This window comes from Aethalodelphis obliquidens, unplaced genomic scaffold (assembly GCF_003676395.1).
Source record: "Aethalodelphis obliquidens isolate GAN/ISIS:26980383/991018 unplaced genomic scaffold, ASM367639v1 scaffold40, whole genome shotgun sequence".
Taxonomy (NCBI): Eukaryota; Metazoa; Chordata; class Mammalia; order Artiodactyla; family Delphinidae; genus Aethalodelphis; species Aethalodelphis obliquidens.
The window spans coordinates 1,240,034-1,265,778 of NW_020837984.1; the positions used below are offsets into that span (position 1 = coordinate 1,240,034).

The 25,745-nt window shown below is 38.6% G+C and overlaps 1 protein-coding gene across 1 annotated transcript in view; it reads left to right on the plus strand.

Annotated features, from left to right (window-relative positions):
* EML6 (EMAP like 6) overlaps nucleotides 1–25,745 on the plus strand; it is a 280,775-nt gene that overhangs the window by 114,200 nt on the left and 140,830 nt on the right. The window contains exons 6-7 of the mRNA XM_027131630.1: nucleotides 7,005–7,190; nucleotides 11,553–11,688. Of these exons, the coding sequence (XP_026987431.1) occupies nucleotides 7,005–7,190; nucleotides 11,553–11,688 (322 nt within the window). The remainder of the gene's footprint in view (nucleotides 1–7,004; nucleotides 7,191–11,552; nucleotides 11,689–25,745) is intronic.

Here is a 25,745-nt window from a genome sequence, read left to right on the forward strand (position 1 = left end):
ATAATACTTTTAGGATTGCATGTTTTAAAACAGTTCTGATTTTAATTTTGTGAATTAAGTTTTTTCATTGTGAATGTTTATACATATTGCATGTCAAAACTTTTTGATATGTTGATATGTTCTTTTAGAAGAAAGATGCCATGTTGTGATGGACCTAGAAGGAGAGCGATATATAGTACAAACCTACCTGGGCCATTGGCTTTTAAATGCCTAGCTTCCTGTAGACTACACAGCCTGGAATATTACTAGTGGAGCAGGACCTGCCTCTGTCTATTTGCTCCTCTCTATTTTGTTACACAGGTAGCAAAATTAACACCATAGACATCCTTTCCTCTGACATAACAAAAATTTCTCCTGGACCCTGGGATACGGCCCAGGATCTTCTGTCTATAGGTTTGTAGATAATATAAGTTAAAGTCCATAAAGAAAAGAGTGTAAGGGTTACTTGTTGGAACAGAGCATGTGTGGACCTCTGCTGCTACAAAAATGGTGCATTTCTGTGTGAACAGAGGAAATGTCTGTGTTACTCCTCCAACCAACTCCTCCTGTTTCCCAGTTCTTTTGTTCGTCTTTTAGTCTAGTTTTTCGTGATCCTTCCCATTATTTCTACTTAATGGTTAGAAAGGGACACATGATAAAATGCTCAGAAATAAACATAACAAGAAATATGCAAGACCTAATTTAAAAACTATCATAGAACTTTATAGAGGAATGTAAAAGAAGACCTGGGCAAATGGAGAGAGACAACATTGATTCCGGACATGAAGTGTAAAAATGATACATGCATTATTTATCTCCAAGTTAATTTATATTTAATACAAGTTCAATGAAAATCTTTATAAGCTTTATTGTTATCTGACAGCATTTCCCTTTAAGTTATTCTAAGTTAATCTATGAGAATGAAAGACAACCAAGAACCTTGGCACAAAAAACAATAATGAAAAGGAAAATGCACTACTATTTACTAAAGCATATTATGAAGTTTCAAAAATTAAAATGGTACAAGACTGGGGTAAGGATAAATAAAAACCAACAAAAAAGAAACTAAGCTGAGAAATAGACCTTAATATGTATGACAATTTAGAATATAATAATAGTACGTCTGACAAGTGGGCACTAGAAAAATTTATTATTCTAGTTGTATGTCATTACTTCATAGCATATACTAAAATAAATTATTTATGAATTAAAGAGTTAAATGTTAAAAAAAACTATAGAATAGAGGAATATATATGTAAATATTTAATTTCTCTCAAGTTGGAGAAAGGTGTTTCTAAATGTAAAAGCAAATAAGCCATAAAGGTGTTTGACACAAATAACCAATAAACAGTCTACAGTAAGGAATAGAAGGGAGTTTTATTTCAGCCAAGCTGAGGACTGGCCCGGGAGTGCAGTCTCCACCAAGGAAGAAAGCACTCTGGAGAAACATGGTTTTCAACACAGTTTTATATTTTCTCTGAACAAAGGACATACATACATCAAACATGACAGGGTACATTCCTTCAAGCTTTCAACAGAGATGTGTAGTTTCAGATTAGCACATACACAGAGAGTCAGCATGACCTTGACTTCTGGGAAGGGAACTTTGTCTTTGAAGGAGTACTAACATGGGCATCGTGGAAGGGTAGGCATTTACTCCTGTGTTCAAAGAGAACATTCTTTACTTCTGGATAATGCATTCTTTTCTTTAATGGTTAAAGCAAATGTACAATGTATGTTTGACAGGCCATATGTCAGGCTGTTCTAGTTCACATAAAATTCAGGCCAAATCATGTATAAGCCAGAATGGCTTCCCCACACCCTAATAGATGAAAATTTCTTCCATCAAAGGATAATACTATAGATTCAACTATACAAATATTAAAATATTCTGTTTACCTTCCCACTACCCCCAAGAAACAAAAGAGGCAGACCACAAACTAGCAAAGTATAGGCAACAAGGCATAGAATGTTGGCTTGTTCTTGAAATATAAAGAATTCTAGCAAATCTATAGAATGGACAAAGAATGTCCACATTATTTTTCTCAATTGTCTGCTAATAGACACATGAAAATGCTGACTCATTAATAATTAAGGAATAGACATTTTAAAATAACAGTGTTTTTAATATATCAAAATGATGATTGAAATGTATCCAGTATTGGGAAAGATTTGGGGAATGAACACTCTCAAACCTTGCTGGTGGAAGGGTAAATGAGTATAGTCTTTCAGTCCAGAAATTTGGCAATACCTGTCAATTACCTTAGAAATGTTGATACCCTTTGAAACAGTAATTTCATCCCAATTTTAGTATATGTGCTGCCAAAGTAAGCACAGCCAGTAATGTCATATCTTGTAATTTATCCCAAGGAAATTCTTAGGAGTATGAACCAAGCACTGGTTCATTGCTGAATAACTTACCAATAGCAAATAAAACCAAACAAAAGATGACCTGAAACCCCCTAACTGCCCTCAGGTGGTTAAATAAAATATGGTATATCCATATGAAGAAATACTGTGCAATCATACGTCATATTTTAGAGGATTATTTAATATTATTGGACATATTTAAGATCTATTTACAGTCTACTTCTGGGTGGGATAAATTTGTGGCTTTGATTTTTTTACTTTAAAAGTATATTTTTGTGTAGGAAAAAATTGGTAGACTATCCCAAAACATTAAACAGTTATCTTGCGTAGTGAGTTGATAGTTTTTAAATTTTCCCATTATTTTAAAATTATTTTACAATAACATGCATTTCTTCCAAAATAAGAAAAAAGTAATGGAAACACAGGGGACAAAAAGATAAGTCTATAGGTTCTACTCTTCAAAGGTGTCACATGTCCTTAGGGCTTCATAAACATTTTATAATCCTTGTGCAGAGAGCTGATTTTAACCTGAGGCTATGTTTGCTGAAATGAAGGCACTTTTTGCTTCAACAGTAGTTGGATAATCCTTTCTCATAATTTATACAGTCCAACTGAAAGACTAGAAAACTCATTAAATTTGATAAACATTAGTTGAGTTTGTACCATGTGATAGAATAAAAACTGACCCGATTTTCAGTTTGCTTAAAACTGAGCAATTAAAACATTGAAATAGAACATTCTGTAAGAGTGGCAAAACCAAAATTCTCTAGGGATAACAGAGAGATCCCAACTGGTTAGAGGAATGTTAAGTGGTTCAGGAAGGGATGCTATTTGAGCTGAGCCTTAATGGATAGGTGAGTTTGGTAGGGTGGGCCTGGAAGGCAGCAGAACCCAGGGAAGGGGTTGCCCTTCAGTCAGGAGTTAACAGGCAGGGACTGGTCACCCATCGAATCATAGGTCTGGGGAGCAGAAGGGTCCTTGGCCCATTAACATGTTCACAGATTATCAACTTTTTCATCACCAAAGAACATCTTAGTTGTCTTTCCAAGGGAACAAATATTTTGAAAAATTTTGGCCATGAAATACATGGTAGCCATTACATCTTAATTCCCTTAACAGTTTTTAATTAACCAAGGATATAATATATATCTGCCAGCATGAGTTTCTGATCATAACATATGGAAGAGGCACTGAGTTGTTCTTTCAGCCACAAGCAAAGAAATACATGAGCTCAAGATGAGCCGGATTCCATTATTCCATGGTGGCTCTCTGGAAGTCTGGCACCCTGACCAGGGAGCCTTCAGCCAACTTGCATATTCCACAGTGAGGAAGCCAAGACCTAGGAGGTTGTTTGACTTTGAATCCTGGTTCTGTCTCCCTCTACTTGATTCTGGGAAAGCTATTTTATCTCCGAGACTGAATTTCTTTCTTTCCCAAAAAAACAAAAACAAAAAAGACAGGATAAAAAGGGGGGTGGGGATAACTACCTCCTGAATTTAAGAGTTACATTAAACAGTGTATGGAACCAGTAGGGGCACAATAATATTAATTTCTTTTCCCATTTCCTAGGTCTACAAAAATAGTGGCACAGATAAGATTTAAACTCCGTTTCTGGCTCCCTTTGACAAGCTCTTTTCTCTTAGCAATTATTTCTTTAATGATCTATCTTGGCTTAAGTCCCCACCCCCAAACCAGATTATCAAAGATAATAGATTAACTGCTTTAATTGATAGATTCGTCCAGTTTCCCTGTTTCTTTCCATCTTTGGGTAACTCCTTTAATCAGTTGATTCTAAAAGCAGAGACAGATAGAACCCTGGAACCTCATTTGAAAACACTAAGAGCTGTTTGTCCTGTTAAATTTGTTAATTGTGTTTTGGCAGACCTAGGCTTTTTTTCTAAGCAAAAACAAGCATTTTTACCTCAAATGGAAGAATCTGCAAATGCAGATTCTTTATTAATTATGTCATTCTTTATTCTTTATTAATTTTGTTTAGAAGGAAATCCACAACAAATTTCAGCAGGCTTTAACAAATTATTTTCACTATCTGTATTTTCTACATGCAATTCCAGGACCCCCACCTTTTTTCCCCAAAGCCGCCTAACATCAAACGAATCATTCCAGTCACAAGGTGAATGCAGAATCTCTAATGCACTCCAAGAAAATTTTTTTTTTTTTTTGCGATACGCGGGCGCCTCACTGTTGTGGCCTCTCCTGTCGCGGAGCACAGGCTCCGGATGCGGCCATGGCTCACGGGCCCAGCAGCTCCGCGGCATGTGGGATCTTCCCGGACCAGGGCACGAACCCGTATCCCCTGCATCGGCAGGCGGACTCTCAACCACTGCGCCACCAGGGAAGCCCCCAAGAAAATATTTTTACGTGAAATTTTTGTAGCTAGGGTAAAATTCTTTCTCATTTTACAATCCCCAGTGTTTGGCAAACAGGCAAATTATGATTATCTGAAATGAATGCTTGAAAAACAGTAGCAGTTGAGCATTTTCTGCTTGCTTGGTTTTACAGGAAATGAGCCTACCAGGTTTGTTGGCTGTTATTGTTCTTTCTCCATTCTTTAGTCGCAGACAGAAGGGACCTCAGCGATTACTTAGGGGCAGATGAGCTCCCAAGTACCTGCCAGTTCTAACAGAATTTGCATTACAATCTGTGAATGGAGATTGGAGAAGATAAACAATGTGCTTTCATTTGATGTGGAGTTAATGGTGTGTTGCTACCCTAATCTGTCACTGTTTTCCAAACATGAAGTGCTTCTCAAGAAGAGATAATGTCTCAGATTTGCCATTTTCTGCAGAAATTCTCATGCCTATCCTGTCATTACAGCTATATATGCCTTTTTAGAGAATCATCTGATTATCTGGAATGTTTCATGTTGACATTATGCCATCTGACTGGGTGATTTCATCAGAAAAAATCTTTGTGTAGGGATAAGTCTCTCTTTTTTGTGGTTGTCCATCTAGAAATATTTCAACAACTCAGGCCAAAGTACACATCCCAAGTTAAAGGGATAATAATTACCAAATAGTTACGCTTCCTTTAATTTTCATGCATGGGGAGATAATAGAAGGATAAATGTCTGCCTTAAGCATCACCGTGTAACAGCAAGTTCCTTGGCATGTAGGTACAACCAGTAGTTGTTTATGTCTCATAGTTTGTTCAGGTTCAAAGTTAATACTTAAATGTTTTCCCAAGGCATATACCTAACTATCCTTCCCCAGATTGTTCTTATTCTTTTGATGTATACTTTAGTGCCTTTTTGTAAAATCAGTAATAGCCAAAGAAGCAAATCACCAGAGTTGATACTTAATGAGAGAAGAATCTTGTATAGTCTCAGATGATGGCACATCTTTCTCTCATTCTCCCCAAGGGCCACCACCTCCACAGCTGCCTGAGTCCTGGCCCTCCTGAGGGGTGCACCCATCTAGAACTGCTTCCTCGAGTACCCAACCACTCTGGGAGGACCGTCATTTTTCCTCTCCTGCAGGCACAGAATATTAGGGTTGTCACTAATTTTTCCGCACACATTTCCTGTCACTTGGATTCACCTAACCCTGCTCTCCTAAACCACGATGCAGTTTCTTCCTCACCAATGATCCAAATCCTATTCTTGTTCATTCCAGTTAATTCAACATGGTTCTCTATCTTCAAATTTCCTTACCACTTGTATGCAGTCTGAATATGCTGCCTTCAAATGATCTTTTTTTGTTTTATATGTATCTTCTTCATTGGATTTAAAGTTCTCAAGGCAAATATTTCAGTACTTTCTCATGTATAACCCCTGATGAACCTTTGGCAAGTCACTTATGCCTTCTTTCTCTCCTTTCCAAATGGGTGTAATAATAATATCTGCCTTAGCCTATTCGTAAGGGTATTATGAAGATCAAATAACTAAACACATGTAAAGAGCCTTTATAAATTGTGAGAGGCTACGTACATGGCAGTAAAATTATACCAGTTCACATACTGAAAGAAAATATGTCAGAATGGAATACTTAATTTCTACATAACCATGGGAGTCTCCCTGCTGCTATCTATAAAGCAGCTCAACCTTTATGCTTATAGTCTCCCTCATAATAAATTATGCAACTAAAACTGAAAAGCCTAGTCAGTTATTTGGCTATATGAAATATAACCTATATTTAGAAACATTTCTGAGTAATGTTTCTGCAGTGAAGATTTATGTAATTTTTAGTTAGAAATTATTTCTAAATGCATATATATATACGTGCAACAAAAATACCTAGAAGATATATCAACATGTTAACAGGAGGTTGTGAATAATTCCAATTTTCCTCTTTTCACTTTTTCTGTTTCTAAACTTCTCTACAGTGAACCTATACTAGTGCTATAACTTGACAAGAAATTAAACAAAAAAATGAACATTAAACATTTAGCAAAGTTTTGGAATGTTGGAACTTTGAGAGTTTAAAAAATATTGTTATTTTTTTTTTACTGCTAGTAGTTGGCTAAAATGTTTTGCAGTTCTCTGCCGTTATAACAAAACAAGTTAAATTATGTGTATCTAGTGCACCTATAGTAAATTATGTAAAATGTATTGAAACATTAGCAAATAAATACCAATAATGAGATGCATCAGAATACTCTTTTTTTTGGATCTATTTATTTTATCACTTATTTTCTAGTTTTGGACACTATGTGGAAATGCCCTGACTGCAAAAAGAGGGATATTTGGCAAAACAGGGGATCTTCAGACCATCCTTTGCCTTGCATGTGCCAAAGAAGACATCACCTACTCTGGTGCTTTAAATGGCGACATCTATGTCTGGAAAGGGCTCAATTTAGTCCGCACCATTCAAGGAGCACATAGTGTAAGTATTTCCGTATAGAAGTTTGGGAATGACTTATTAAATAAGTAAAAAGTCACAAATCTCTGTATTTTTGCCCTGTTGCTTTAAGATCAGCCAGTTCTGCTGAACACTCACTAAACATTCATGAAGGATTTCCCTATTTATTTTTGTTCACCTGGAAGAAATTAATATTTCAAAAGCTTAATAACTTAATTAGCTTTCGTCTCAATTATCGATTGACTGATTAGTGTTGTAATTCAGCAGTACCAGCTTGACAGAAACTAGAAGTATTTCATCGTCAGTTTCATCTTCTAAACCAGCATTTCTTTTTTTTTTTTGCGGTACACGGGCCTCGCACTGTTGTGGCCTCTCCTGTTGCGGAGCACAGGCTCTGGATGCGCAGGCTCAGCGGCCATGGCTCACGGGCCCAGCCGCTCCGCGGCATGTGGGATCTTCCCGGACCGGGGCACGAACCCGTATCCCCTACATCAGCAGGCGGATTCTCAACCACTGCACCACCAGGGAAGCCCAACCAGCATTTCTTAAACGTTAATGTGCCTATGAATCTCCTGGAGATCTTGTTAAAAAGCAGGTTGTCAGTATCACTGATGAACATAGATGCAAAAATCCTCAGCAAAATACTAGCAAACAGAATCCAATAGCACATTAAAAGGATCATACACCATGATCTAGTGGGGTTTATCCCAGGAATGCAAGGATTCTTCATTATACACAAATCCATCAATGTGATAAATCATATTAACACATTGAAGGAGAAAAACCATATGATCATCTCAATAGATGCAGAAAAAGCTTTCAACAAAATTCAGTACCCATTTATGATAAAAACTCTCCAGACAGTGCGCATAGAGGAAACTTACCTCAACATAATAAAGGCCATATATGACAAACCCACAGCCAACATCATTCTCAATGGTGAAAAACTGAAACCATTTCCACTAAGATCAGGAAAAAGACAAGGTTGCCCACTCTCACGACTATTATAAAACATAGTTTTGGAAGATTTAGCCAATGTGGTCAGAGAAGAAAAAGCAAGAAAAGGAACCCAAATCAGAAAAGAAGAAGTAAAACTGTCACTATTTGCAGATGACATGATACTATACATAGGGAATCCTAAAGATGCTACTAGAAAACTACTAGAGCTAATCAATGAACTTGGTAAAGTAGCAGGATACAAAATCAATGCACAGAAATCTCTTGCATTCCTATACACTAATGATGAAAAATCTGAAAATTAAATTAAGGAAACCCTCCCATTTACCACTGCAACAAAAAGAATAAAATACCTAGGAATAAACCTACCTACAGAGACAAAGACCTGTATACAGAAAAGTATAAGACACTGATGAAAGAAATTAAAGATGATACAGACAGATGGAGAGATATACCATGTTCTTGGATTGGAAGAATCATTGTGAAAATGACTATACTACCCAAAGCAATCTGCAGATTCAATGCCATCCCTATCAAACTACCACTGGCATTTTTCATAGAACTAGAACAAAAAATTTCACAATTTGTATGGAAACACAAAAGATTGCAAACAGCCAAAGCAATCTTGAGAAAGAAAAATGGAGCTGGAGGAATCAGACTTCCTGACTTCAGACTATACTACAAAGCTACAATAATGAAGACAGTATGATACTGGCACAAAAACAGAAATATAGATCAATGGAACAGAATAGAAAGGCCAGAGATAAACCCACATACATATGGCCACCTTATCTTTGATAAAGGAGGCAAGAATATACAATGGAGAAAAGACAGCCTCTTCAATAAGTGGTGCTGGGACAGTGGATGGCTACATGTAAAAGAATGAAATTAGAATACTCCCTAACACCATACACAAAATTATAATGGATTAAAGACCTGATCGTAAGGCCAGACACTATAAAACTCTTAGAGGAAAACATAGGCAGAATACTCTATGACATAAATCACAGCAAGATCCTTTTTGACCCAGCTCCTAGAGAAATGGAAATAAAAACAAAAATAAACAAATGGGACCTAATGAAACTTCAAAGCTTTTGCACAGCAAAGGAAACCATAAACAAGACAAAAAGACAACCCTTATAATGGGCAAAAATATTTGTAAACAAAGCAACTGACAAAGGATTAATCTCCAGAATATACAAGCAGCTTATGCAGCTCAATATCAAAAAAACGAACAACCCAGTCCAAAAATGGGCAGAAGACCTAAATCGACATTTCTCCAGAGAAGATATACAGATTGCCAACAAACACATGAAAGGATGCTCAACATCACTAATCATTAGAGAAATGCAAATTAAAAGTACAATGAGGTATTACCTCACACTGGCCAGAATGGCCATCATCAAAAAATCTACAAACAATAAATCCTGGAGAGAGTGTGGAGAAAAGGAAACCCTCTTGCACTGTTGGTGGGAATGTAAATTGATACAGCCACAATGGAGAACAGTATGGAGGTTCCTTAAAAAACTAAAAACAGAATTACCATATGACCCAGCAATCCCACTACTGGGCATATACCCTGAGAAAACCATAATTCAAAAAGAGTCATGTACCACAATGTTCATTGCAGCACTATTTACAATAGCCAGGACATGGAAGCAACCTAAGTGTCCATCAACAGTTGAATGAACAAAGAAGATGTGGCACATACATACAATGGAATTTTACTCAGCCATAAAAAGAAACAAAATTGAATTATTTATAGTGAGGTGGATGGACCTAGAGTCTGTCATACAGAGTGAAGTAAGTCAAAGAGAAAAACAAATACCATATGCTAACACATATATATGGAATCTAAAAAAAAAAGTTATGAAGAACCTAGGAGCAGGACAGGCATAAAGACTCAGACGTAGAGAGTGGTCTTAAGGACACGGGGAAGGGGTAAGGGTAGGCTGGGACGAAGTTAGATAGCACTGATATATATACACTACCAACTGCAAAATAGATAGCTAGTGGGAAACAGCCACATAGCACAGGGAGATCAGCTTGGTGCTTTGTGACCAGCTAGAGGGTTGGGATAGGGAGGGTGAGAGGGAGACGCAAGAGGGAGGAGAGGTGGTGATATATGTATACGTATAGCTGCTTTACTTTTTTGTACAGCAGAAACTAATACAACAGTATAAATCAATTATACTCCAATAAAGATGTTTAAAAAATGCAGACTGTCACTCAGTGTGTCTGGGATGACATTACTGCTGCTGGCCTGTGGCCTATATGTTGAATAGCAAGGGTGGAGACAGCTGTTATTTTTATAGTGGTTAATAAGGTAGATTTTCCTCATCTGAGTGAGAGAGCGTCACCTCCATGTCCACATCACAATTTCTTAAAATGCAAACAAAAACCACTGATAAATTCTTTTGATGGTCTGCTCTGTAAGAACAAGGACAAACTTGACTCTGAGCACTCTGCTGAATTCTGACATATATTAAAATAGTTATATTGCTGTGTCTATAGATGATAAAGTAGAAATGACCAGAAGAATGGGGAGATGATGTGAAAGGTAAAGCCTGTTGTAATAAATGGAAATTTGGTAAAATGTTATCAGAAACTCAACAGACCTTTAGCTTTTTGCCCTATTACTGTGAACCTGAAGAAAAGTTTCAGCAACTCTTAGCAAAAGAGCTATGAAATTTTAGAACTTTCACTGTCTTGTATGTTGAAGACCAGTTTTCTTGGCTTCGCTAATTATGAAACAGCTCTTGAAACAAAAGGTCAGTATTGGTCCTCATTCATAAAAACAGCTGCGTTAGTAACCTAATTTCTCTTTACACTGGATATTATGTCAACATTATACTCTTGTAACACATTTTCCATGGAAAAGCATCTTTAAGTTGTGAAACCACGTCAGAGGTGAAAAGCGTCTTCAAATAATGCTTAACAAGCTAACACAAGTGTAATTTATGCTTCCATTTAGGCTCAGATGGTGCGTGCTTGAGCTCATTGGGATGCATTTCTGTCACCATCGTCCCTATAGAAGTGTTTGTGTTCCTAGCCCGCATATCTTTACTTGTTTTAAAAGGAATTTATGTGAAACACCGCCACCATTGTCTTTATAATGATTAGCTGTCACAGAAAGAAATTTATGATTTTTATATTTGCTTTAGCCAAGGAATTCCTGAATTTTTTTTACAGCCTGTTATTAGTTTAATCGTGGCAAAGGAGCACTTGAACTAGTTTGCTTTAGTGATATTATGAATTTTTAATCTAGCTAAAATGGCTACTTGTTCTATTGCCAGGATTTCAATAGAGAGCAAGAGATTTGTTTTTTGTTTTATTTTTGCTTTGTTTTGTATTTTTATCGTCAAGATCCAGCTATAATGACTGTTTAGAACAATTGCAGCATTGAGTATTATCTGCCTTAATCAACAGGCTGGAATCTTCAGCATGTATGCTTGCGAAGAAGGCTTTGCCACTGGTGGACGAGATGGGTGTATACGATTATGGGATACTGATTTCAAACCAATAACCAAAATTGATCTCAGGGAGACAGAACAAGGATATAAAGGTAACACATGTATTAATACTTATCCATAGATCTTAATGTGTTAAATACAGTGTGAAAGTCTGTTTCTATATTTGTTTCTCTTACCCCATCTTCTACCATGAAGGATTTAAGGTAGTTTACATAAATGTAATGGATACAAGATTAAAAGTATGTTGAATGTAAGTGAATACCCCTTTTTCCTAATTTGCACAAGGGTATCTATATGTACAAGCAGTGGTCCTGCTGCAAAGATAAACAACATAATAATAAAACTACTGACTGGTAACCTGAGAGATGGGACTTTCAGTTATAAAACTGGGAAGTTCTGGGTAAGTTAGTGACCCTAAATGTAACTGCATGCAGCCTCTGAAAATAAATAAATAAATAAATAATAGGAAAAACAAGAGAAATTATTTTTAAAAAAATAGCTTTAGTGGAGTAGCTACCATAGTAGTAGGGGTTAAGAGCCCGGGCTCAGAGTCGGGGAGCCTGGGTTCAAATCCAAGTTTTACCTGTGATAGATTGGAGACCTTGGTCAAATTTGTTAACATCTCTGGGCCTCAGTTTCCTCATCTGTAAAATGGGGGTAATACCAACACCAACCTCATAGAGTTCTATGAGGATTAAATACACTTGCAGAGTGCTTAGAGTAAGTCATGGTGCATGGTCAGCCCTCACTAAACGTTGGCTACTGTTAACAATATGTTAAGTATGTGTACCAGAGAATACAAAGCAGTTTATATACATCTTTTTAAATTCTCATGATAGGCTTATTATCTCATTTTTCATATAGAGAATTTGGCACTGAGAGAGATTAAAGTGGAAAATGTAAATAGGAAAGATAAGATGAAGTAAGTCACAAGTGATGTTAGTCCACTGAGCACATGTGGGGAGTTCTGTTGACGTGAGAATTTAGTGTCCACTTCATTGCATGGACAGTCAAGGCCCTCGAGTTCTCTGCCAGAGAACATGGGCCAATGTAACTTTATCCAGAAAAGTACTTTAGGCAGATATAAGCAAGTAAGCACCCATAAAAGCAATGTTAAAAATGCTAGTAAAGCAGCCAAAAATGTTTGACCTTGAACCGTGAAACTTCTTGGTGTATCCCTCAAGGTAAACTGGAAGCAAAACATATACTTAGATAACTCATGAGTTAACTTACTAGATGGGATTATTGACCATAAACTGGCTAGATGTTGGGGAGCATCAACCAGAAATCATGATTCCTTTTTGGCAGTCACTTTATCCAGCTCATCCCAAAATTTTATCACATAATCAAGGTATAAATTTTAAAGTGTGAGGATCAGGGCAGAAGCCATATTTACTCTGCTCTACTTTTCTCCCTGATACCCAGTCCCTGACTTCAGGCTCTCAAAGGAGAGTTCAGGAGCCGGTTCAGAACAAGCATCTGTATAGCCAGGGATTTGTATTGATTGTACAAAGCCACCCCCATGGTCAACTCCTATCCCCGGAGTCAAGGGAAGGTGGTCAGGGACACGTTCTATTTTCTATCAGTCTCAACTGATTCCCACACACGCTTGCCAATATCAAAGAGGATATAGGTGGTGCACAGTGGACAGAAGGACCTTAAGCAAGCCTGCATCTCATAGGTGTGGCCTGTAGCACCTGGCCTTATAGCTATCAGGGGAAGGATTAGCATGTATTTTTAGATGGATGGCCAGTGGGACAGTAGCCTGTATTTCAGGAGGAGTAGTGAACTGTGCTTTTAAAGGACTGGATAGACCATGCTGCTGTTCAGGAGCCGTGAAAATGGGTGCCGTTTTCTTGCCACCTTCTTCATTTTTGCAGTCTCAGCTCACTACCAATACTCTTGTTTACTTCGTGTTTTACTTTAAATGGATGTGAATGCATCTCTTTCTTCTTTTTTTTTAACTTCTCCTCATAAGCAATAATATCTGTGAAATTATGGCTTTAATATACTGTTTATATATATATTTTTTACTTGTTAAGTTCTAGCTATTGGATTAAAAAATTTTGTCCATGTAACATCTTCACCATCAGTGGTGCCTTTGCCTGTCACACTTTTGGCAACACTGTAACAGAAGTCTACTATGTACTATCAAACTTCCAAAGAATTGCCGGCATTTTTTCCAGCCCTTAGTGGAAAACAGGACAAATGTATAGAGTCAAACGAATGAAAGGCTCGTTGCTGAAGTGTTGGTAACAACCCCAAATCTGGCTTACTCTTCACCCTCAACTCAGCTAGTTCTCGAGCCTGTGTGGACAGGGCCTTGCAGGGGGAACCTGCCACGATCCTGAACCACCCTCAGGGACTTTCTCTTGCCCTCAGCCGGGCCTTGGCGCCATCATCACACGGAAGCAGGGCCGGGGGGCCGTTGAGTTGAGAAGCCAAGTCTCAGAACAGGCCCTCCATGACGTTCTCTGAGACCAGCTGCCAGGGCCACCCTGTGACAGGGGTGTACTCTAGGGCACCTGAAGGTGGGAGTGAGGCCAGAGTGAGCTAGGAGACCCAGCACAAGTATAAGGATTAAAATATGTAGGATTGCAGGTGAGGATTAAAAGTAGTTGAAATGTATACAGTTTTCTGTTCCAGCTCCCTCTTCAACCAGCCATTACCATACATGCCCTTGCTCTTCCGAGCATTTGCAGACAGTGTGGGTTAAAGGGGAGGGAAGGAAAGACTGTGGGGAGAGGCTGAAACAGGAGGAAGAAGGCAAAATGGACAGGACTTGGGGTGTACTTTGTCCCACCCCATCCTGCCCTGCACACCACCGCCCACCCGCCCCGCCGCCGCCGCCATTCCCCGAAAAGGAGTCTTGACTTTTCCTCCACCTTCAGGCTCTGCCTCAAGATGGAAACAAAGTACCATTTGGAAGGAGCAGATTCAAGCAAAGCACTGTTAGAACTAGTTACCAACCAGGGTTCTTGGCCTCCTTAATCAATGGAAATTGATAAGAGGCCGGTCAAGAAATTCAGGCAAGGCTTTATTGGGGCTCCTGCTGCAGCACGAGGGAGCAAAAACAAGTAACACGTTCCCTTGCTCCTTCCCTGAGAGGGGGTAAACTGCTTCCTTATATGGGGTGAGGGTAGGGGTGGGTCCAGGGGTCCGGCCGGAGGGGTGGCTTAGGCGGTCTGCCCACTCCCTTGGTGGTGCTGTGTGCAGGGGGCATGCGCAGTACCCTGCTTTTCCTCTGGGCTGGTCAGAAGTGGCAGTTGGGTTTTTGGTCTTTTTGTTCATAATTTAGCCCAACTGTGCACGCACACAGTTATTTTTAGTTCCTTATAGTTTATTTGTATTTTGTTGCTGGAGGAGACTGTCCAGGTGCAAGCGCTGCAGCAACGGGCCCCAGGGTTTCAGGTCCAAGCCTGTCTTACTACTTTGCTCTCAATTTGGACATGAAGCTACGTGTATAGACAGTTTTATTCTAGTAAAAATTTCTTGATATGAATGAGCCTTCTTCGATATTTTTGCTGTTTGTATAGCAATGACTCTTGAATTCATTTCTGTGGAAATATAGTAACTTCTCATATTACTCAAACAACTATTTAAATAAATTTAGCAAGAGAATTAATTATGGCCATGTCCCAACTCCCATGACATAGTACTGATATTCTATAGTCCTTAAATTTATAAACTTACTAGTAAAAATTCAGAAACTGCTACTTAACGTTTGGTAATCTGAGTCTGTTTGTAACAACCACACTTACTATGGCACTATTTCTACTGCCCTTCCTATAGACTTCCAGAAGATCTATAAAATGAATCTGGCCATTTCCAAGTTGTTTTATATAAATATTCATAAGATTTACCTATATTTGCATCTTCTGATAACTATTATTTGCTAAAAAACAAGAAAGAGAACAGTTTTTAGATGAACTAAGATTAACACTAAGCTCAGGAAAAAAACCCCAAAATGATATTACAGCTTTATTATAAAGTGATGGTATTAATCAGTTCTCCTACATCTTTATAGTCAAACTTGAGCTAATTAAGACTTTGACTTCTACTGAAAACAATTAACCCTTCTTTAAATTGATGGTGAACCAGCTTGGAGTTAGGTCATTGTCATATCAACAAGAATCTGTACAGCCAGAGCTGATTCTCAGGGCTTCTTCTCTTCTCCCCAAGTCTTAGTAAAAGAAAATGGACTTCATAAGCCCAGAGGACCATTCCTCAATCAAAGGAATAGTAGTGTTTTATTTATACCACTGACATACAACTTTTGTGAGTTGTGAGTCTGCAAACAAGTTTTTACTAACAATACATGGTGATATAAATCAGCGATCTAATTCATCCAGGATCCCTTATCTACAATTCTGAAGTCAAAAAACTCAGAATGCCAAAATGTACATATATTTTTTATGAGGGCAACCAACTTTTTTATTGTGGTAAGATATACACAATACACAAAATTTACCATTTTAACCATTTTTTCAGTAAACATATGAGTGCATCAAGTACAGTCACCTTATGCAGCCATCATGACTATCCATCTCCAGAACATTGTTCATCTTTCCAGAGTGAAACATCATACCCATTAAACAACAACTCCCCATTCCCTTCTCGTCCTGGCCCTGGCAGCCCCCATTCTACTTTCTGTCTCTGTGAATTTGCCTGTTCTAATTTGCCTATTCTTATTCTCGTATAAGTGGAATTATGCAGTATTTGCTCTTTTGTGACTGGCTTATTTCTCTTAGAATAATGTCTTCAAGGTTCATCCATGTTGTAGCATGTGTCAGAATTTCCTTTGTTCTTAAGGCTGAATAATATTTCGTTGTATACCACATTTTGTTTATCCATTCATCTGTTAATGGATACTTGGGTTGCTTCCACCTTTTGGCTATTGTGAATAATGCTGCAATGAACATGGGTACGCAAATGTCTCTGAGACTTTGCGTTCAATTCCTTGGGATATATATCCAGAAGTGGAATTATTGGATCATATGGTATTTCTATTTTTAATATTTTTGAGGAACTTCCATACTGTTTTCCATAACAGCTGCACCATTTTTATATTCCTACCAGCAGTGCACAAGGATTTCAATTTCTCCACATCCTCACCGACACATTCTGGGTTTTTTGTTTGTTTGTTTTTTTGTTTTGCGGTACGTGGGCCTCTCACTGTTGTGGCCTCTCCCATTGCGGAGCACAGGTTCCAGACGCGCAGGCTCAGTGGCCATGGCTCACGGGCCCAGCCGCTCCACGGCATGTGGGATCTTCCCGGACTAGGGCATGAACCCGTGTCCCCTGCATCTGCAGGCGGGCTCTCAACCACTGCGCCACCAGGGAAGCCCTGGTTTTTTGTTAATAGCTATTCTGATATATGTGAAGTGGTTTTCAATTGCATTTCCCTAATGATTTTTGATGTTAAGCATCTTTCATAAGCTTGTTGGCCATTTGTATATCATCTTTGGAGAAATTTCTATTCAAGTCCTTTGCCCATTTTTTTTTCACACACACACGCACTGTATTTTATTTTTACAAGAGATAAACTGACACCAAGCATTGTAAATGGATGACTACAACAAAAGCAACAATGATTGCAATTACCAAACACAAAACACACTCATACTATGTCATCATATTGACATTCAGTCCAGTAATCCTCCACTGTAACAGCTCCATTACTTTGCAGTGAAAAAAAATTTTTTTTATTTCTGATATACATTTTAAAGTAATAACTAGAATTATGACTTATAACATTATACCAGAACATATAAGATTTTTAGAAATTTCATGTAATGTCTGAAACATTTATATTAACATATTTCCATACAAATAACCCAAAGAAAGTTTAGTATTAGTTGGTTTTTTTGTTTGTTTTTTTATACTGCAGGTTCTTATTAGTCATCAATTTTATACACATCATTGTATACGTGTCAATCCCAATCACCCAATTCAGCACACCACCGTCCCCACCCCACCGCGGTTTTCCCCCCTTGGTGTCTCTACATCTGTGTCTCAACTTTTGCCCTGCAAACCGGTTCATCTGTACCATTTTTCTTGATTCCACATACATGCATTAATATATGATATTTCTTTTTCTCTTTCTGACTTACTTCACTCTGTATGACAGTCTCTAGATCCATCCACGTCTCAACAAATGACTCAGTTTTGTTCCCTTTTATGGCTGAGTAATATTCCATTGTATACATGTACCACATCTTCTTTATCCATTCATCTGTCAATGGGCATTTAGGTTGCTTCCATGACCTGGCTATTGTAAATAGTGCTGCAATGAACATTGGGGTGCATGTGTCTTTTTGAATTATGGTTTTCTCAGGGTATATTCCCAGTAGTGGGATTGCTGGGTCATATGGTAATTCTATTTTTCATTTTTAAAGGAACCTCCATACTGTTCTCCATAGTGGCTGTATCAATTTACATTCCCACCAACAGTGCAAGAGGATTCCCTTTTCTCCACACCCTCTCCAGCGTTTGTCGTTTGTACATTTTCTGATGATGCCCATTCTAACTCATGTGAGGTAATACCTCATTGTAGTTTTGATTTACATTTCTCTAATAATTAGTGACGTTGAGCAGCTTTTCATGTGCTTTGTGGCCATCTGTATGTCTTCTTTGGAGAAATGTCTATTTAGGTCTTCTGCGCATTTTTGAATTGGGTTGTTTGTTTTCTTAATATTGAGCTGCATGAGCTGTTTATATATTTTGGAGATTAATCCTTTGTCCGTGGATTCATTTGCAAATATTTTCTCCCATTCTGAGGGTTGTCTTTTCGTCTTGTTTATGGTTTCCTTGGCTGTACAAAAGCTTTTAAGTTTCACTAGGGACCATTTGTTTATTTTTTTTTTTTATTTCCATTACTCTAGGAGGTGGATCAAAAAAGTTCCTGCTGTGATTTATGTCAAAGAGTGTTCTTTCTATGTTTTCCTCTAAGTTTTATAGTGTCTGGTCTTACATTTAGGTCTCGAATCCATTCTGAGTTTATTTTTGTGTATGGTGTTAGGGAGTGTTCTAATTTCATTCTTTTACGTGTAGCTGTCCAGCTTTCCCAGCACCACTTATTGAAGAAACTGTCTTTTCTCCATTGTATATCTTTGCCTCCTTTGTCATAGATTAGTTGACCATAGGTGCCTGGGTTTATCTCTGGGCTTTCTATCTTGTTCCATTGATCTATGTTTCTATTTTTGTGCCAGTACCATATTGTCTTGATTACTGTACCTTTGTAGTATAGTCTGAAGTCAGGGAGTCTGATTCCTCCAGCTCCGTTTTTTTCCCTCAAGACTGCTTTGTCTATTCAGGGCCTTTTGTGTCTCCATACAAATTTTAAGATGGGGCTTCCCTGGTGGCGAAGTGGTTGAGAATCTGCCTGCCAATGCAGGGGACACAGGTTCGAGCCCTGGTCTGGGAAGATCCCACATGCCACGGAGCAACTAGGCCCGTGAGCCACAATTACTGAGCCTGCGCGTCTGGAGCCTGTGCTCCGCGCAGCAAGAGAGGCCGCAATAGTGAGAGGCCCGCGCACCGCGATGAAGAGTGGCCCCCACTTGCTGCAACTAGAGAAAGCCCTCGCACAGAAACAAAGACCCAACACAGCCATAAATAAATAAATAAATAAAATTAACAAAATTTTTTTTAAGATAATTTGTTCTAGTTCCATAAAAATTGCCATTGGTAATTTGATAGGGATTGCGTTGAATCTGTAGATTGCTTTGGGTAGTATAGTCATTTTCACAGTATTGATTCTTCCAATCCAAGAACTTGGTATCTCTCCATCTGTTGGTATCATCTTTAATTTCTTTCATCAGTGTCTTATAGTTTTCTGCATACAAGTCTTTTGTCTCCTTAGGTAGGTTTATTCCTAGGTATTTTATTCTTTTTGTTGCAGTGGTAAATGGGAGTGTTTCCTTAACTTCTCTTTCAGATTTTTCATCATTAATATATAGGAATGCAAGAGATTTCTGTGCATTGATTTTGTATCCTGCAACTTTACCAAATTCATTGATTAGCTCTAGTAGTTTTCTGGTAGCATTTTTAGGATTATCTATGTATAGTATCATGTCATCTGCAAACAGTGACAGTTTTACTTCTTCTTTTCCAATCTGTATTCCTTTTATTTCTTTTTCTTCTCTGATTGCCGTGGCTAGGACTTCCAAAACTATGTTGAATGATAGTGGCGAGAGTGGACATCCTTGTCTTGCTCCTGATCTTAGAGGAAATGCTTTCAGTTTTTCACCATTGAGAATGATGTTTGCTGTGGGTTTGTCGTATATGGCCTTTATTATGTTGAGGTAGTTTCCCTCTATGCCCACTTTCTGGAGAGTTTTTATCATAAATGGGTGTTGAATTTTTTCAAAAGCTTTTTTGCATCTATTGAGATGATCACATGGCTTTTATTCTTCGATTTGTTAATATGGTGTATCGCATTGATTGATTTGCATATATTGAAGAATCCTTGCATCCCTGGGATAAATCCCACTTGATCATGGTGTCTGATCCTTTTCATGTGTTGTTGGATTCTGTTTGCTAGTATTTTTTGAGGGTTTTTGCATCTATATTCATCAGTGATATTGGTCTGTAATTTTCTTTTTTTGTAGTATCTTTGTCTGGTTTTGGTATCAGTGTGGTGGTGGCCTCATAGAATGAATTTCGGCGTGTTCCCTCTTCTGCAATTTTTTGGAAGAGTTTGAGAAGGATGGGTGTTAGCTCTTCTCTAAATGTTTGATGGAATTCACCTGTGAAGCCATCTTGTCCTGGACTTTTGTTTGTTGGAAGATTTTTAGTCACAGTTTCAATTTCATTATTTGTGATTGGTCTGTTCATATTTTCGGTTTCTTCGTGGTTCAGTCTTGGAAGGTTATACCTTTTTAACAATTTGTCCATTTCTTCCAGATTTTCCATTTTATTGGCATAGAGTTGCTTGTAGTAGTCTCTTAGGGTGCTTTGTATTTCTGTGGTGTCTGTTGTAACTTCTCCTTTTTCTTTTCTAATTTTATTGATTAGAGTCCTCTCCCTCTTTTTGTTGATGAGTCTGGCTAATGGTTTATCAATTTTGTTTATCTTCTCAAAGAACCAGCTTTTAGTTTTATTGATCTTTGCTATTGTTTTCTTTGTTTCTATTTCATTTATTTCTGCTCTGATCTTTATGATTTCTTTCCTTCTGCTAACTTTTGGTTTTGTTTGTTCTTCTTTCTCTAGTTCCTTTAGGTGTCAGGTTAGATTGTTTACTTGAGATTTTTCTTGTTTCTTGAGGTAGGATTGTATTGCTATAAACTTCCCTCTTAGAACTGCTTTTGCTGCATCCCATAGGTTTTGGATCATCGTGTTTTCATTGTCATTTGTCACTAGGTATTTTTTGATTTCCTCTTGGATTTCTTCAGTGATCTCTTGGTTATTTAGTAACATATTGTTTAGGCTCCATGTGTTTGTGCTTTTTATGTTTTTTCCCTGTAATTCATTTGTAATCTCATAGCGTTGTAGTCAGAAAAGATGCTTGGTGTGATTTCAATTTTCTTAAATTTACTGAGGCTTGATTTGTGACCCAAGATGTGATCTGTCCTGAAGAATGTTCCATGTGCGCTTGAGAAGAAAGTGTAATATGCTGGTTTTGGATGGAATGTCCTATAAATATCAATTAAATGTATCTGGTCTATTGTGTAATTTAAAGCTTCTGTTTCCTTAATTATTTTCATTTTGGATGATCTGTCCATTCGTGTAAGTGAGGTGTTAAAGTCCCCCACTATTATTGTGTTATTGTCGATTTCCTCTTTTATAACTGTTAGCAGTTGCCTTATGTATTGAGGTGCCCCTATATTGGGTGCATATATATTTATAATTGTTATATCTTCTTCTTGGATTGATCCCTTGATCATTATGTAATGTCCTTCCTTGTCTCTTGTAACATTCTTTATTTTAAAGTCTACTTTATCTGATATGAGTATTGCTACTCCAGTTTTCTTTTGATTTCCATTTGCATGGAATATCTTTTTCCATCCCCTCACTTTCAGTCTGTATGTGTCCCTAGGTCTGAAGTGGGTCTCTTGTAGACAGCATATAGATGGGTCTTGTTTTTGTATCCATTCAACAAGCCTGTGTCTTTTGGTTGGAGCATTTAATACATTCACGCTAAAGGTAATTATCGATATGTTTGTTCCTATTACCATTTTCTTAACTGTTCTGGGTTTGTGTTTGTAGGTCCTTTTCTTCTCTTGTGTTTCCCACTTAGAGAAGTTCCTTTAGCATTTGTTGTAGAGCTGGTTTGGTGGTGCTGAATTCTCTTCGCTTTTGTGTGTCTGTAAAGCTTTTTTTTTTTTTTTTTTTTTCTGTTTTGCGGTACACGAGCCTCTCATTGTTGCGGAGCACAGGCTCCGGGTGCGCAGGCTCAGCGGCCATGGCTCACGGGCCTAGCCGCTCCGTGGCATGTGGTATCCTCCCGGACCGGGGCACAAACCTGTGTCCTCTGCATTGACAGGCGGATTCTCAACCACTGCGCCACCAGGGAAGCCTGTAAAGCTTTTGATTTCTCCATAGAATCTGAATGAGCTCCTTGACGGGTAGAGTAATCTTGGTTATAGGTTCTTCCCTTTCATCACTTTAAGTATATCATGCCACTCCCTTCTGGCTTGTAGAGTTTCTGCTGAGAAATCAACTGTTAACCTTATGGGAGTTCCCTTGTATGTTATTTGTCGTTTTTCCCTTGCTGCTTTCAATAATTTTTCTTTGTCTTTAATTTTTGCCAGTTTGATTACTATGTGTCTCGGCGTGTTTCTCCTTGGGTTTATCCTGTATGGGACTGGCTGGGCTTCCTGGACTTGGGTGGCTATTTCCTTTCCCATGTTAGGGAAGTTTTCAACTATAATGTCTTCAAATATTTTCTCTGGTCCTTTCTCTCTCTCTTCTCATTCTGAGACCCCTATAATGTGAATGTTGTTGTGTTTAATGTTGTTCCTGAGGTCTCTTAGGCTGTCTTCATTTCATTTCACTCCTTTTTCTTTAATCTGTTCTGCAGCAGTGAATTCCACCATTCTGTCTTCCAGGTCACTTATCCATTCTTCTACCTCAGTTATTCTGCTATTGATTCCTTCTAGTGTATTTTTCATTTCAGTTATTGTATTGTTTATATCTGTCTGTTTGTTCTTTAATTCTTCTAGGCCTTTGTTAAACATTTCCTGCATCTTCTTGATCTTTGCCTCCCTTCTTTTTCTGAGGTCCTGGATCATCTTCACTATTTTCATTCTGAATTCTTCTGGAAGGTTGTGTATCTCCACTTCATTTAGTTGTTTTTCTGGGTTTTATCTTGTTCATTCATCTGGTACATAGCCCTCTGCCTTTTCATCTTGTCTGTCTTTCTATGAATGTGGTTTTTGTTCCACAGGCTGCAGGATTGTAGTTCTTGCTTCTGCTGTCTGCCTTCTGGTGCATGAGGCTATCTAAGAGGCTTGTGCAATTTCCTGATGGGAGGGACTGGTGGTTGGTAGAGCTGACTGTTGCTCTGGTATGCAGAGCTCAGTAAAACTTTAATCCACTTGACTGTTGATGGGTGGGGCTGGGTTCCCTCCCTGTTGGTTGTTTGGCCTGAGGGAACCCAACACTGGAGCCTACCTGGGCTCTTTGGTGTGGCTAATGACAGACTCTGGGAGGGCTCATGCCAACGAGTACTTCCCAGAACTTCTGCTGCCAGTGTCCTTGTCCCCACGGTGAAACAGAGAACCCCCCTGCCTCTGCAGGAGACCCTCCAACACTAGCATGTAGGTCTGGTTCAGTCTCCTGTGGGGTCACTACTCCTTCTCCTGGGTCCCAATGCGCACACTACTTTGTGTGTGCCCTCCAAGGGTGGAGTCGCTGTTTCCCCCAGTCCTGTCAAAGTCCTGCAGTCAAATCCCACTATCCTTCAAAATGTGATTCTCTAGGAATCTTCCTCCTGTTGCCGGACCCCCAGGTTGTGAACCTGACGTGGGGCTCAGAACCTTCACTCCAGTGGGTGGACTTCTGTGGTATAAGTGTTCGCCAGTCTGTGAGTCACCCACCCACCAGTTATGGGATTTGATTTTACTGTGATTGCGCCCCTCCTACCATCTCATTGTGGCTTCTCCTTTGTCTTTGGATGTGGGGTATTTTTTTTGGTGAGTTCCAGTGTCTTCCTTTCGATGATTGTCCAGCAGCTTGTTGTGATTCTGGTGTTCTCGCAAGAGGGAGTGAGAGCACGTCCTTCTACTCTGCCATCTTGTTTTCGACTCCCTTTGCCCATTTTTAAATCAAGTTATTTGTTATTTTGTTGCCAAGCTGTAAATATTCTTTATATATCTTAGATATTAACCCCATTATCAGATATATGATTTGTAAATATTTTCTCCCATTGCATAGGTTGCCTTCTCTGTTAATTATGTCCTATGATGCATAAAAGTTTTTAATTTTGATGTAATCCAATATATCTATTTTTCTGTGTTGTTACCTGTGCTTTTGGTGTCATAGCAAAAAATTATTGCCAAATACAATACAATTTCATGAAGATCTCTTAAGATTTCTTATAAGTGTTTTATGGTTTGGGCTCTTATATTTAGGTCTTTGATCCATTTTTGAGGTAATTTTTGCACATGGTGTTAGGTAAGGGTGCAACTTCTTTTTTTTCCAAAATATTATTTATAACTAATTTGGCAGCAAAACATGACTTACACTTATTATGAAGCTGTTTATTGTCTTCATATGTATGAATATTCATACCCTTCACTGCAGAAATATTTGATTTCAAGGTGCTGCCCCAGACTCCACTGGATCTATTACATGAGTTCCAAATCCAAAATTTTCAAAATTCCAAAATGCGCCTACCACCAAAAATTTCAGATATATGGGATGGTGGACCTCCAGTACATTTTCCAGTGAATATCAAGTTCTGGAATTTTCAAGCTGGGAGAGACATAGAGTTCCACATGATGTCATCACGTGAACTCTGTCACCTTATGATGAATAGAATGAAGCTCAGGGCCGTTGTAGGGTTAGAGCTGTAACTCAAGTCTCACACCAAACTCAGCAAAAGTGCATTTTGAGTCTGATCATTTTTAAAACAAATTTATGACCTAGGTAAAATAATGAAGCTTAAATGACTTACAGTGGCAGCAAAAAAAGCCAAAAATAATTCTTAAAGCAAGGCAATCAAAATGAATTACATCTATGGTAATAAAATACTTTGAGCTAATGGTTGTAAATGATGATGTCTAAAGGAGTACAGTAATTAGTCACACAGTGTAAGATGCATTATTCATTTACTTATCCATTCAATGAGCATTTATTAAGCATCTACTAAGTGTCAGAAACGTGCCTGGGAACTAGATAGGCTCTTCTAAAAAGTGTGCTTCATGCATTTTATTGGAGTTTTTTCTGTGTTTATTTTAACTCCCAACACATGTTTATTGAATTGTTGCTATGTCTAATGAACCGTAGACTCTGAATCTGGAGATATCTTGCATTAGGTCAAGCAGCATTCCCTCAGTGTTGAGCAAGAGAAGGAGGCTGAAGTCTCGAGGATACAAGATGCCTCTTCTTAGCCTTCTCACAATCTCCTCTGCCCCCTCACTGGTCTGAACCACCATCTTGCGCGCGGGCTACTGCAGTTGCTTTATAACTTGTGTCCCTGCTTCAGCCGTTATTCTCAGAATAGCAGCTGGAGGGAGTTGTTGGAAATTTACATGAGCCAGGTCACATTTCCTCAGAACCCTGCCACGATTCCCATCTTCCGAAGAAAAGGAGTACACATCCTTAGGATGGTCTACCAGGTCCTTTCCCCCTCAGGCCTCCCGCCCTCTGCTCTGCCCTCTGCCCAGGCTGCTCCCTCTGCCCGCATCACTCTCCCCAGGAATCTGCATGATTACTACCCCTCTCCTTTGCTCAAGTGAAGCTGCCCTGATGACCTTATTTAAAATTGCAACCCACTCTGCCTCCACCGTCCTGCACTCTTGATCCTCTCTTCACAAATCTTCTTTTCACCTTGTAACAAACAGTATAACTCACCTGTTTGTGATGCTTATGGCTGTTGTCTGTTTCTACAAGGGCAGGAGCCTCTTTGTTCACTGATGCCTCCCAAGCAAGCACTTAGAACAGTGCCTGGCACACGCAGGCGCCCTGGAAACGGACCAATGAT